Here is a 13,970-nt window from a genome sequence, read left to right on the forward strand (position 1 = left end):
TTGGTGTGGACTTGTTGGACCGAAGGGCCTGTTTCCACACTAAGTAATCTAATCTAATCTAATCTAATCTTAAACCAACATCTGGCAGAAATTTACCTGTACTTCCACATGTCACCTCGTGCATTCATTGCACCTGATGTGGTCTATATTGGGGAGACAGGACGCCAACTTGCGGATCGTTTCAGAGAACATCTCTGGGATAACCGCACCAACCAACATCACCGCCCTGTAGCTGAATGCTAACCCCACCTCCCACTCTGCCAAGGACATGTAGGTCCTGAGCCTCCTCTATCGCCAAATCCTAACCACCCGAATCCTGGAGGAAGAATGCTTCATCTTCCATCTTGGGACCCTCCAACTACACAGGGTAAATGTGGATTTCACCAGTTTCCCCATTCTCCCTCCCCTGACTTTATCCCAGTCCCAACCTCCCAACTCAGCACCGCCCTCTTGAACAGTCTCACCGATCCATCTTCCTTCCCACCTATCTGCTGCAACCTCCTCTCCAACCTAACACTTTTATCCCCACCTTCATTTACCTATCGCATTCCAAACTACCTTTCCCCCCCAGCCCTACCCCCTGCCATTTATCTCACAGCTCCCTTGGCACCCAATCCTCATTCTCAATGAAGAATTTATGCCTGAATTGTCGACTCTCCTGCTCCTCGGATGCTGTTTGACTGGCTGTGCTTTTCTAGCTGCACACTCTTCACCTCTGATCTCCAGCATTTTTAGTTCTCAAATTGTCCGAGGCTGGGGCCAAAAGGCAGATCCAAAGCTGAGGCAGAGTTTTAAATCACTAAGGGAATTAAGAGTTATATGGAAAAGCTAAGAAAGCAGAATTGAGTATTATCACATCAGCCATGATCTTATTGAATAATGAAGCAAAGTCCATGGCCTGAATGGCCCATTTCTGCTCCTATGTCTTCTGGCCTCTGCACTTTATGGCACAGTTACACACCACCTTCACAATTAACAATATTAGAAAACAACAAGATTTTCTAATATTTTGAGTAACCTTTAAAATATAATCCCAAAACGAAAACTAACACAAACCTAAATAAAAAGTAATTGTCTTGAACAGTATTATCAACATTTTTCACATTCCTTTGAAAGTGACAACTGGAATCTTTACCAGTAATGTTCTTACGTTGCATGGAGTTCATAATCACGCTGAATCATCTCTCTGGCACTAAAAAACTAATTTTACATTTTCAGAATGTCAAATGTTCCTTGTATGATGATAGAAAAGTTTTCCATGTAATTAAAAGCTTTCAGTACTTCACCATCTCCCCTAATTCCTTGTATGTCCACTGTTAATACCACTCAACAGAGAATGAAGAATAATCAGTGTTTTAAATTTCCTAGTTTTTGTCATCTGTGAAAATCAATCAATGCAACTTGCTGCTTGCTCTACTTGACATTTTTGTAGCTGTTTATTTAGATCATCCCTCAATTTGTATAAGAGTTCAAATTCCTGTCATCACTTTAAGACATTACTCATCAGGTTCCCATTAATCTGTTCCATATTATTTTTTCTACACTTTACTTAAAGTCTTATAACATTACAGCTGAGTTAGCTTGACGGCTGGTTTGCAAAGCAGTGCCATGCTATTGCATGGGTTCAATTCCTGCACTGGCTGAACATTACCATGAAGGACTCTTCCTTCTAACCTCTCCCTTCACCTGGGGAGTGGTGGCCTACAGGTTAAATCACCACCAGTCATTTCTCTTTAATGATAGTGTAGCCCTATAATTCTCTAGGACTATGGTGATCTTTCCTTTACTTACCATATAAGTGAACAATGTTAGTGTCCTAACATTTTTAAATACATATAATGTAACCAAACACATGAATACTGAATTAAGTAGTTAAGAACACTTTCAAAGTGGTTATCTGATTACAAAGCTTACCTTAATGTCAAACTGCAAATAACGTTTGTCCATTTCTCTGGAAACCAAGTTTTCTATTATATCTACAGGAACTAGTTGAAAGCAGTCACAGGCGGGACAAATTATATTGTGGGCTTCTCCCTCTTGAATCTTGATATTCAAAAACCTGTTGAAAGTATAACTGTTACTAAAAACAACAGGGAATTAAATTTCTTTAATATTCAATCACTTAAGTTCAAACCAACCAAAACCTAATGCCTCAGGCTTTGAGAGTAGCAGTGAATAAACCAGTTATCAGCTGTTTTATAATTGTGCTGGAACTTGTTTCAATTAGAAATTTCAGTATACAGGGTGGATAGGTTAACCTTTATTAAAGCATTAAACTTAAACCTAAGAATATCATTGACAGCAATAGTCATGTATAATAGAGAAATTCTATAGTCAGGATTAATTATCCAAAATTTAACTGGCAATGCCAACACGATCAACAAAAAATAAAATTGTAGTCAGTGAATACTTAAATTTACCACTTAAACTTGAGTACCACACTTCCAATCTAAGTATATACACAGTTACTTACTTTTTTAACACCAAGCTTATGAAATTCACATAGCTTCAGCTTTGAATACTGACCATTTCTTATAAAATATTCTCAAAATTTGAAGGCTGAAATATTATGGTATCAGGAATGTTGGAGATGGGACTCAATTTGGGAAAGACATGTAAGGACTCCTTGGAAGGCCTGCTGGGCATCTACGTCCAAAAGATATATGAAGGATATAAGGGGACGTGCCTGCATACTTACCTTGGAAATGTTATGCTGGTTGATAGATGCTCCAACTCAATGATCAGTCAGCATAACTATTCTGCACAATGAGCAACGCTCACCCACCACTCCCACAAATACCATCTTCACTGACCTTTTGAAGACTTTCTTTGGAATCAGATGTCTCAGGTGAAATTGGTTGGGTCACAGAAATATTTCTGGATCATGTCAATGCATGCAAGTTTGAGACTGACTGGAAGGTCTGAAGCAAAATGCTTTGCAATCAACACTGACGTGTCCTTTTAGCATTGTTTTACACTGTAACTTGATTAGTTTCTAGTTTGAGAAAATGGATACAAAGAACTCAAGGAGGTAATTCGCAAATAAAATGAACTTGAGTGAATGACACAAGGATGGAGGCAGCTTGGGCAGGAAAAATCAGTTGTGAGTAGGAAGATGTTAATATCACTGTTAAACAAGATCTTCTTGAATTTTCCCTCAATTCATATTAGAGCTCACAACAAATCATTCATGTTGTGCACAGTCGGCTCTGATATAATGTGATAATCAATCCTGTTCTTATGTGATCACACGTTATAAAAAATATCATGCAATAGCCACACCATTTAAACGAGTAGGGTCAGAATCGTGTTATAACCAATACAGGAAAGTTTGCATTCTACAAATAACAGTCTAAGTTCTTAAACTGCATTAAAGCCAATTCGTGTTTAAGAAACACGTGTTATAACAGAACTGACTGATATTTGGTTTTACTCATTTTCAGCAGCAGTCAGAGACTTTTGGAGTTGAGTTGCCAAACCTCCTGTATTAGCAATCAGTTGGACAACACTGCCTTAGAAAGGTAATTTTAGATGGTTAAAATCTAGAATTTCAGGTTTAGTTTCTTTTGAACACTTATGTACAGTATTAATTATGAGAAAGATATAGGGCAGGAATATTGAAAGCAGTGCAATGTCACTGAGTATTATTTTAAAATAAAATTGTGGTGTTTCCCACATTTAAACATGAACTATTGTTTTCTTGAACATTTCTGGTCATCCATATTTTCACACACAACTCCACAAGGTCTATTTATACAATCAGTAAAAGTAATATATTAGATAACACATCAAGTTTTGCTTACAGGTGAGAAAATCTGCATAACTATTCAGTAGTTGCATAACTTGCTTGAGGATATGCAATCTATTATTTCTATGTACAGACCTTACAAACAAGGAGCACAGAGGTGCACAGATCTTTCACGGCTATATAGAATCACAGCAGAGGAAATCACTGAGCTGGTCAACCTTGCTATGTCTTATTATGTTATAGGGGATGTTCCACAAATATGAGCTCATCCAGAGGCTTACAGCCCACAGTGCAACCAGCATCATTGTTCATTGATTTACACTGAATCACTACCAGCCAACTGAAAAATTTTAAAATTCCACATTAAATTTCTTCATGACCTCACCTACACAGCCCACTATGCTCATCTATGACCTTCACCAATCCTACAACTTTCTAAGAACTTCTTGTATTTTAGAGTGCCTTAAACAAAATTGTTATAACACAGGAAAACACCATTTGGCCCATCATTCTTTTACTGTCTCTATTAACAAGCAATTCGTTCAGTGCCATTCCCTGGTCACCTTCATTCTTCCCTTACAAACAACTGTATAATTCTCTTTCAAATGCAACAGTTGAAAATGTTTCTAACATACTAACCAGCAGTGCACTCCTGATCTCTAGAACTTACTTCATCAAAATGTCAATTTTGCATCTTTTACCAATTACTTCAAATCCATGCCCTCTTGTTTTGATCCATTCACAAAGTTTCACAGAAAACAGACACCTATTATTTAACATCACCAACCCAGATGAATAACTATATTTTTTGAAGAACTGGCTCTTTCAAGGGACAATAAATCTCCTGTTCCAGCAGCAGCAAAAAGCAATGATGACATTCTAGTTTAAATATAAGAAATTATCCCAAGGCATTTAAATTGTGTTTATTCAGTGCTTTAACATAATAAAGCATCCCAAGGCATTTTTCACAGGAGCTGAAAATGTGTTGCTGGTTAAAGCACAGCAGGTTAGGCAGCATCCAAGGAACAGGAAATTCGACGTTTTGGGCCAGAGCCCTTCATCAGGATGCTGCCTCACAATGTCAGGGACCCAGGTTTGATTCCAGCCTTGGGTGACTGTCTGTGTGGAGTTTGCACATTCTCCCCACCTCTACATGGGTTTTCTCTGGATGCTTTGACTTCCTCCCACAATCTAAAGATGTGCAGGTTAGGTGGATTAGCCATGGAAAACGTAAGGTTACAGGGATAGAGTAGGGAGGTGGTCCGGGTGGAAATTCTTCAGAGGGTCGGTGTGGACTCAATGGGCCAAATGACCTGCTTCTACACTGTATGGATTCTATGATTGCACTGAACCATGTGATATTAGGATTTATCACCAAAACTGTTTGGTCAAAGAGGTAGGTTTCAAGAATTGTGTTAAAAGGAAGGACAAGAAACAGACGCTGAGGGAGAGAATTACTAGGCTTGGGTACAGACAAAAGGGAGAATAAAGAGAAAACAATTAAATGAGAGGAAGTAAAAAATATGGGTTCAGGTCTGCACCAACAGCCAAGATGTGTGCAACAGTGGACAGGGAATTTTCAGCTACAACAGAAAAAAGACTTGACTTTAATAAATCGTCTGTTTGCATGGCAACTTGTCGAAAGGTATTTGAAAACCAAGGTTGTGCCAAATGGGTGACCTAAATCAACAAGTCTATTAACATTAAAAATTCAAAAGTCATCTTTTTCCCAGAAGCCACATCAAATTACCTTTTATCATGAAGTACATATTTAACAATCCCTTCTGCAAACTTGTCTCTAATTCGTTTGACTTTGTAAATTCCCATTTCTGACATACAGTTCTGAAAGCCTACATGGACCTCTCTCCAGACCACAGGCAAGGTTTTTGCCTCCAATGAACTGCTGAATGTTTGTGCCAATGATTGGCAAAGGACAGTCCTATTTCTTGGAATGCCTGTGGTTGAATGCATTAGTCTGATCTGTTTGGAAATATCCTATTCCGTCTAGCTAGAACAACATTCATTTGATCATTTTTAAATGTTATATCTGTGTCAACTACAAGAGAACAATTTTCTCTTCAGCTGTAAAAATGACATCAATCAGATATAACCCATCATACAGCAAAATATAATAAGCAAAAAAATGATTTTCTACAGTGGTTCCCAAGATATCTGCAGCATAGAAAGCATAATGTTTAATACTGCAACATGGGATTAGAAGTGGGAAAGGAGTTAAGTACCCTAAAAAAGATTTCTGTAGATTGACTTATAGCACTTTCCCATTGTTTCAATTTCAGCATGATACTTACCCTTCCCAGCATCCTCGGCAAAATTCATGACCACAAGGCACATCCACAGGATCTTCAAACACAGAAATGCTGCACAAGCAAATGCCACACTGTGGAAAAATAAATTACTGCAAACAATTGTGTAAAAGAAAGACAGCAATTTTAACAAGACTGCAAACCAGTATCGCAATTCTCAAAAGCTTTTCCAACTTGGACACAAGTCTGTTTGGTTTTTGTGATGAAAGGCAACTTGGTTTTCTTTAGCTTATAACTGGTGGGAGAAATCGCTATTGATTCACAAAGCCTTGTGGCAGAAAGCATTCAACTTGCATAGTTAGGATGTAAAGTGTCAGAGTGCAGACTGGGGAAACAAAATCTACACATGATGAAAGCCAGGACAGGAGTTGAAGAAGCTGTCATAATCAAGATCTGTCAAGAGAATTGCAGAATCACTGAATCAGAAGTGATGAAAGAATCCACATCTCACAGGTAACCTAAGGAATAGCTTACATATAAAGGAGAATTCAAGTAAATGCCAGTTGGAAGTAGCATACCTACTATGTTGGACCCAGAAAAAAATGAATTAAATTTATGATTTCATAATATAAGGGAATTCTTGAGGTGTTGGTGGAGGAGAATTAAAATTTAGAACTGAGCTCATAGCATCGTCTATGCAAGTAATAGCATTAGATTAGTAGTGCTTTCTTTCATTTTTCTTTATACACGTCAAGAAATGCGTGTTAAAAATATGAGGTCTTGTGTTGTAGTCCTGTCTGTTGATAACTGAGCTTTCAAATTTCTTTTTTGACTGTTAATATTCAAAAGGTTTATAAAAATTCCCAAAATTCACATGAGAATATTAGCTCAGATTTTCCGTTGGCTAGTTATTCCGATATAAATGGGAGCTACAGAATTCCCAGATGTTCTGAAGGTATTGCCTGGGAAATTAAACATTCTACTAGGAAAGAAAAAAAACAGGCAAATGGTGAGGATGACAGGAATCTGCAAAGGTCTTGTTAATACAAGTCCATCAAACTATACTAGATCCAGCGTGAAAACTGTGGCCCTTACTGAAGGAAACATTAGAAAGACGGAGGTTGAGGGGGACCTGACTGAGCGGTATAGACAGGATGGAGAGCAAGAAGCTTTCTCCCAGAGTGACTGACTCAATTACTGGGGGTCACGAGTTCAAAATGAGAGGGGAGTTTAAGGGAAATATGTGTGGCAAGTTCTTTATGCAGAGAGTGGTGGGTTTCTGGAACACATTGCCAATGGAGGTGGTAGAGGCGGGCACGATAGCATCTTTTAAGATATACCTAGTCAGATACATGAATGGGCAAAGTCAGATATATGAATGGGCTGGGATCAGAGGGATACAGATCCTTAGAAAATAGGTGACAGGTTTAGATAGAGGATCTGGATCAGCTCAGGCTTGGAGGGCCAAAAGACCTGTTCCTGAGCAGAAATTTTCTTTGTTCTTTATATACTGCCTTAGAGGTAGTGCAGAGAAGGTTCATTAGGCTGCTTCCAGCAATGAAGGGTCAGTTTTTTGGGGAGAGGTTGAGCAGTTTGGGTTTATGCTCACTGGAGTTTAGAAGAATGACAGGACACTTTAGTGAAACATAAAAGCTTGTTAGAGAACTTGATAAGATAGATAGCAGAGAGATTGCTTTCCCTTGGGGGTCTTGGACCAGAGAGCTAAATCACAAAATAAAAGGGTCACCCAAAGAAGACAGAGATGAGCAAAAATTTCTTCTCTCAGAGTGAGGAACTTGTGGAATTCTTTCATGCAGAGGGTTGTTAAGGCTAGGTTGTTATGTATATTCAAGAATGAGAGAGACAGATTTTCAAAAATCAAGAGGATTAAGAGTGATTAAAGCAGGAATGTGAATGTGAAGAATATCACTCTCAAAGCTAACAATTCTGGGAAAGATGGTCAGAAAACTATGAGAAATAGAAATTATTCATATGGGTTACAGAAACAAAAAGAGTTGCACTGAAGTGACATAACTAAAATTCAGTTCAATCAAGCAAATTCTTTGGTAAATAAAAAATTCAACTCAACCACATGATGTTAGTGTCTTGGTATAAATCTTCAAATTAAAACTATTATTATAATCTGTGTGCACAAGATCCATTAGTCAAATATTTTCTCAGTAAAATCACCAACATACCACAAGTGCATCCTCATCAGTTGGAGATAAGCTGATATCATCTGGAGATGTGACAGAGGAACGGGTGGTGCGAGGGGTTCGAGGTGAGGGGAGAGTGTCCCATGCATTATATCCACTAGGTGGTGGAATTGGCATTTGAATGCCTGAACGCTGACAACAGTCTTCAGGATCTAACATCCAGGCTTCAAGTAATTTTTCTCGATCCCAGTCTAGGAAAACACACATTGAAAGAGGAAACACAAAGTTAGCACCATTAAATTGGTCTTAAATTACTATGGTTTTACTATAGCTCATTGGCAGAATTTTCATGTCAGGTTTACAAATGCAGTGCACTGGGGGAAAATAAAGGCATTAATCAACTCTTCCCACTGAGCTCCATTTGCAGCTGAGCTACAAAAGATGCTCACCAGAACATAGGGATGTGTCATGTGCAGGAGAAAGTACGAGGAAGAAAAAAGAATTTTATCACTACATCACAAACAGGAAAAAAAGTGTAGCAAACTCTGATCTTGTTTTGAGCAATGGAAGATGTTGGAAAGGCAGAGGTAAAGACAAAGAAAAATGTGTCGAGAAAGGACTGAAAGTTAACAGTTTTAAAGACAATATGGGCTAGAAATAAGGCCTTATTATCAGGCAGAAAATACTTCGAATGCTGAAAATCTGAAATAAAAACTTTTGGAAATGTTCAGTAGCTCAGGCAATCTTCGTGGAGACAGGAACAGGAGTCATGTTTCAGATCAAGTTTCCAGTTTCAGCCAATTGTTGACACGTTTCTTACCATCTCAAATTTATTTTTCTTCCTTGTCCAGTTTATTTCTGCCAACATCCACAGCTCTCCCATTGTCCTCCACAACTTGAAGAAATTCCTCATCCGAACTCTCTCTTTTTCACAATGAACATCCAGTCCCCTTTACATTACAACCCCTTTGGCCTAGGCCCAAACATTACCGTTCAATGTCATACAGCTTGGCTGAACTTCACACTAAACCTCAGACACATGCTCTAAATAAATAAATTCTGTTTTGGGAATCTAATCAGCTCTAGATATATCTTCTGTTTCTTGAGTTACATCGAACTTTCTTAATTTTCATTCCCACACTGATCCCCACCATTACCTCTTTTTCCCAGTCCATTGATATCTGCATATCAGTGCCATTTCTTGTTTTAGCTTTAACTGGGAGAATTTCAATTTTTCTTCCAACTTGAAGCAATCTTCTGATTTTCAGATGGTCTACATTAATCTTTCCATCTCTATTTCAGTTTCTGCAGATAGGCTATTGATCAACTTGCATGGTTTACCCACTGATTCCCAAAATTACTTTGATTACACCTCCTTCTACTCAACTTCCCGAAAGCACATATTCCAATAAGCACTTAATAATACCCAACACATTTCCCACATTTTTGGTCCCACTTTTTCCCCATTCCCAAAACTAGAACAGGGATCATGTGCGCCCTATCTTCCACCCCACCAGACTTCATGTTCAATAACCAATTTTTCATTATTTCTGCTAATTTCTGTTGGGAACCATTAGCTATCACATCTTCCCATTATCTTCTCTATCAATATGTTTCACAAGAATCCCCAACTCCCAATTCATTGGGTCACTCTTCAATCAATTACAATACCGTCTCTGCATTCCATGGGACCCTCTTGTACAGGTTTCAGGGGATGTATGTTTGTTCACTGACTGTGTGGATGATGAAAACAAAGTATGGCCCCTCTGAAAAATATACTCTGACCTAAATCATCTCTGACGAGGGGTTCCACCAAAATTCAGACTTTCTAACATGCTCATCTGTGTTGTGCATCTTTCAGAGTTCTTCAAAATATTAGGATTGCATGCACTCAAGTTAAACCAAGCATTTTTGACAGTTCTTTGAAACTAAATATTTAAAAGAAAACCTACATTTCAATTAGCATCTAGTAATCAACAAATACAAAACTTGAATTTGGACAATGAATTGTAAAGTGGACAACAAAGTTGTTGCAGTGTATTTAATTGATTACTCCAATAGTTAATAACATTACCATGGGCTCGGAGCAGTGCTTCTGCAGTAAAAAGTGGAGCTTGAAGCATGTCTGCAGTTTCCACAATCAACATATCCTTCAGCTTCCTTAGGTCCTGTGGCCTTAGGCCCTCATATGGCTTCAAAGTGAAAGAAAGTACCAAAACATATTAATTGGATAATAGTGGGACATTGAACATTCAACTCCTCTAACAATATCTTGTGCATTCAACCTACAGTTGTAAAGTTTATTATAAACATGGAGATTACTTGCACAAAACTCACGTTTTCTCTCAAATGTTGAAACTACGATGAACAACTGATCAGTATATAGGAGTGAACAAGTCAAAATGCTAACCTAAAGCAGTTTAAAACTGAACAATAATCATGGCTGCTTTAATAAAACCAGTTACCTTCTCTATCACCTAGACTTAGCTGCATGAAATGTCCACGATTCAAATTGGAATGATGACCTGGAATAGGTCAGTAAAAACTAAACTGATGTTGAGGGGCCAAAGAGTATTTTTGATAGGCTGTGGCTTGCAGAGTTCTCAATATAGAGGGACCTTTTTCTTTTCTTAAAATGAAGCTTCCAAATGTTGACAAGGAGACCTTTAGAGAAGTTGAGCCAGGAGGTGACAGAGGGCATAGTAAGGCAGGAAAAGCCAGTTGCCTGGGAGATCAAAGGGTGACAATGCAGAATTGAAATGTGGATTTATGGAATTAAATGTAAATGAGATTGAGGCTTTCAGTTCAGTGGTCACCACTGAAGAATAAATAATATTGGAGCACAAGTAGGTCATTTGGTTCCTCAAGTCTCTCTGACATTGACTAATATCATGGTTGATCTATTTTGTATTTCAAATTCCAAATCCAGATTCTCTTCAAATTGATAACCTTGGATTCCAATATCTGAAAAATAGAGCTGTCTCTGTCTTGAAAGTATTCGATGACCTGCTTCTACTACCTTCTAAGGCAGAGAGCTCCAATGTGTTACAACATTCTCAGTTAAAAAAAAATCATTAAATGGATATGGGGTTTTCCGACTGGGCAGTATATATTGCCGATTCTTAATTACTCTTAAAAATCGGAGCGAACTGCATTCTTGAACTGTTGGAGTCCATTTGGTGCAGGTAAACCCACAATGTTGTTCGGGAGGGAATACAAGGATTTTGTATTCAGTAACAGTGACGGAATGATGATATATTTCCAAGTCAGGATGTTGAGTGAATTGGTGGTGATACTACCATGTATCTGTTGTCTTTGATCTTCTAGATGATAAAATGTGCGGGCTTGGAGGTGCTGAGAAGCTTTGATAAACATCAGCACTACACCTTGTACATGGATCACGCTGTTGCTGTTGTGCATCAGTGGTGGAGAGAGTGAATGTTCACAGATGGACGCATGGTGTTTGAGTGTCTCGAGTGCTCTTGAATCTGCACTCATCTAAGCAAGTGGGGAGCATTCAATTTCATTAAAAGCAAAATAATGTAGACACCAGAAACCTGAAATTTAAAAAAAAATGTGGAGGAGAAACTCAGCAAGTCTGGCAGTAAGTGTGGAGACAGAAACAGAGTTAACATTTCAAGTTCAATATATCTTGTTCAGGACAAAGGAAGCACATGGTGAGGTCAGTGCAGGGGAGAGAGAGAGCGAGAGAGAGAAAGAAAGAAAGAAACTGACAATGCCTTTGCTGTTTGAATTCATGTATTGCTGGACATCGGAGTGCGTCTGGGAAAATTAACAAACAATGAAATTCACAACTGATCTTGGAGGAACTGTTTGGGCAAAGTTCATAGCACAGAATCAGATAAGTGTATTGTTTTAAGTGGCTTACAGAAAGTCTGCAGTAGAGTGGAATCTTTCTTGATTGTGTGTGTGTGTGGAGATATGTCTCTTGATTAAACTTAAAATTTAAGCCATAGCTATTAATTTAACCTGGGTCAGTGTTTGTAGAGGAAAAAGACAGTATTATTTTCTGGGTCTGTAGATTGTGAAGAAGCAAAAATGGCCTTTAGTAGAGTGAAATGTTCTTCTTTTCAGATGTGAGAGTTAAAAGAGAGTTTAAGGGTTACTGCGGATTATATCTGGAACAAATGCTGTTGGTTGTGAATCTTACCAGATCGAATGGATCGGTTGGAGAGACAGTTAGAAGCAATGGGGAATTTGCAACAGCAACAGTATGTGATAGAGGGCAGTTATAGGAAGGGGGAGAATTCCCAGATACAGTCACATAGATGAGTTAACTACAGGAAAGGTAAGAGAGGTAGGAAGCTAGTGCAGGTGTCTTTTGTGGCTATACCCATTTCAAACAGGTATGTTGTTTTGGAAAATGTAGGGGGTGATGGATTCTCAGGGATACGTAGCACAAACAGCCATCTGGCTATAATGCAACGAGGGATGCGTCAGGTTCCAAGAGATCAATTATGTTAGGGATTCTCTAGTCCAAGGTACAGACAGACATTTCTGTGGCCAGTAGCGAAAAATCAGAATGGTGTGTTGCTTCCCTGGTGCCAGGATCAAGAACATCTCAGAGAGGGTGCAGAATGTTCTCACGGGGGAGAGGGGCCAGCATGAGACCATTGTCCACATTGGAACCAATGATGCAGGAAGGGAAAAGGTTGAAATTCTGAAGGGCAATTAGAGAGATTTAGGCAGGAATTTAAAAAAAAAGTTCCTCGAGAGAAGTAATGTTTGGATTACTGCCGGTACTACGAGCTAGTGAGGGCAGGAACAGGAGGATAGAACAGATGAATACACGGCTGAGGAGCTGGCGTGTGGGAGAAGGAGTCACATTTTTGGATCATTGGAATCTCTTTTGGGATAGAAGTGACCTGCACAAGAAGGACAGATTGCACCTAAATTGGAAGGGGACTAATATACTGGCAGGGAAATTTGTTAAGAGCTAGGGAGGATTTCAACTAGTTAAGGGGGGGGGTTAGAGTGGTGGTGGGACCCTGGGGGTTACTGAGGAAAGAGGTCAATCTGAGACTGGTACAGTTGAGAACAGAAGCGAGTCAAACATTCAGGGCAGGCAGGGACAAGGTAGGACCAATAAATTAAACTCCATTTATTTTAATGCAAGGGGCCTAACAGGGAAGGCAGATGAACTCAGGGCATGGTTAGGAACATAGGACTGGGATATCATAGCAATTACAGAAACATGGCTCAGGGATGGGCAGGACTGGCAGCTTAATGTTCCAGGATACAAATGCTACAGGAAGAATAGAAAGGGAGGCAAGAAAGGAGGGGCAGTGGCATTTTTGATAAAGGATAGCATTACAGCTGTGCTGAGGGAGGATATTCCCAGAAATGCACCAAGGGAAGTGATTTGCGTGTAACTGAGAAATAAGAAAGGGATGATCACTTTATTGGGATTGTATTATAGACCTCCTAATAGAGGGAAATTGAGAAACAAACTTATCAGGAGATCTCAGCTATCTGTAAGAATAATAGGGTGGTTATGGTAGGGGATTTTTAACTTTCCAAACATAGACTGGGATGGCCATAGTTTTAAGGGTATAGATGGAGAAGAATTTGTTAAGTGTGTACAAGAAAATTTTCCATACCACTCTTCTTAAACAGTGGCACCACGTTAACCAACCTTCAGCCTTACGGCCCCTCACCTGTCACTATTGATGATACAGATATCTCAGCAAGCGGCCCAGCAATCATTTCTCACTTCCCACAGAGTTCTCGGGTACACCTGATCAGGTCCTGGGGAGTTATCCACCTTTACCCGTTTCAAGA

At 39.0% G+C, this 13,970-nt stretch overlaps 1 protein-coding gene across 4 annotated transcripts in view; it reads right to left on the reverse strand.

Annotated features, from left to right (window-relative positions):
* ankib1a (ankyrin repeat and IBR domain containing 1a) overlaps positions 1-13,970 on the reverse strand; it is a 94,923-nt gene that overhangs the window by 46,800 nt on the left and 34,153 nt on the right. For all 4 annotated transcript variants that reach the window (XM_060824919.1, XM_060824920.1, XM_060824921.1 and 1 more), the window contains exons 5-8: positions 10,243-10,360; positions 8,211-8,419; positions 6,058-6,146; positions 1,915-2,059 (exon numbers count right to left, since the gene is read on the reverse strand). In XM_060824919.1, coding sequence (XP_060680902.1) covers positions 1,915-2,059; positions 6,058-6,146; positions 8,211-8,419; positions 10,243-10,360 — 561 coding nt within the window. The remainder of the gene's footprint in view (positions 1-1,914; positions 2,060-6,057; positions 6,147-8,210; positions 8,420-10,242; positions 10,361-13,970) is intronic.

The sequence above is a fragment of the Hemiscyllium ocellatum genome, chromosome 5 (genome assembly GCF_020745735.1).
Source record: "Hemiscyllium ocellatum isolate sHemOce1 chromosome 5, sHemOce1.pat.X.cur, whole genome shotgun sequence".
NCBI classification, from domain to species: domain Eukaryota; kingdom Metazoa; phylum Chordata; class Chondrichthyes; order Orectolobiformes; family Hemiscylliidae; genus Hemiscyllium; species Hemiscyllium ocellatum.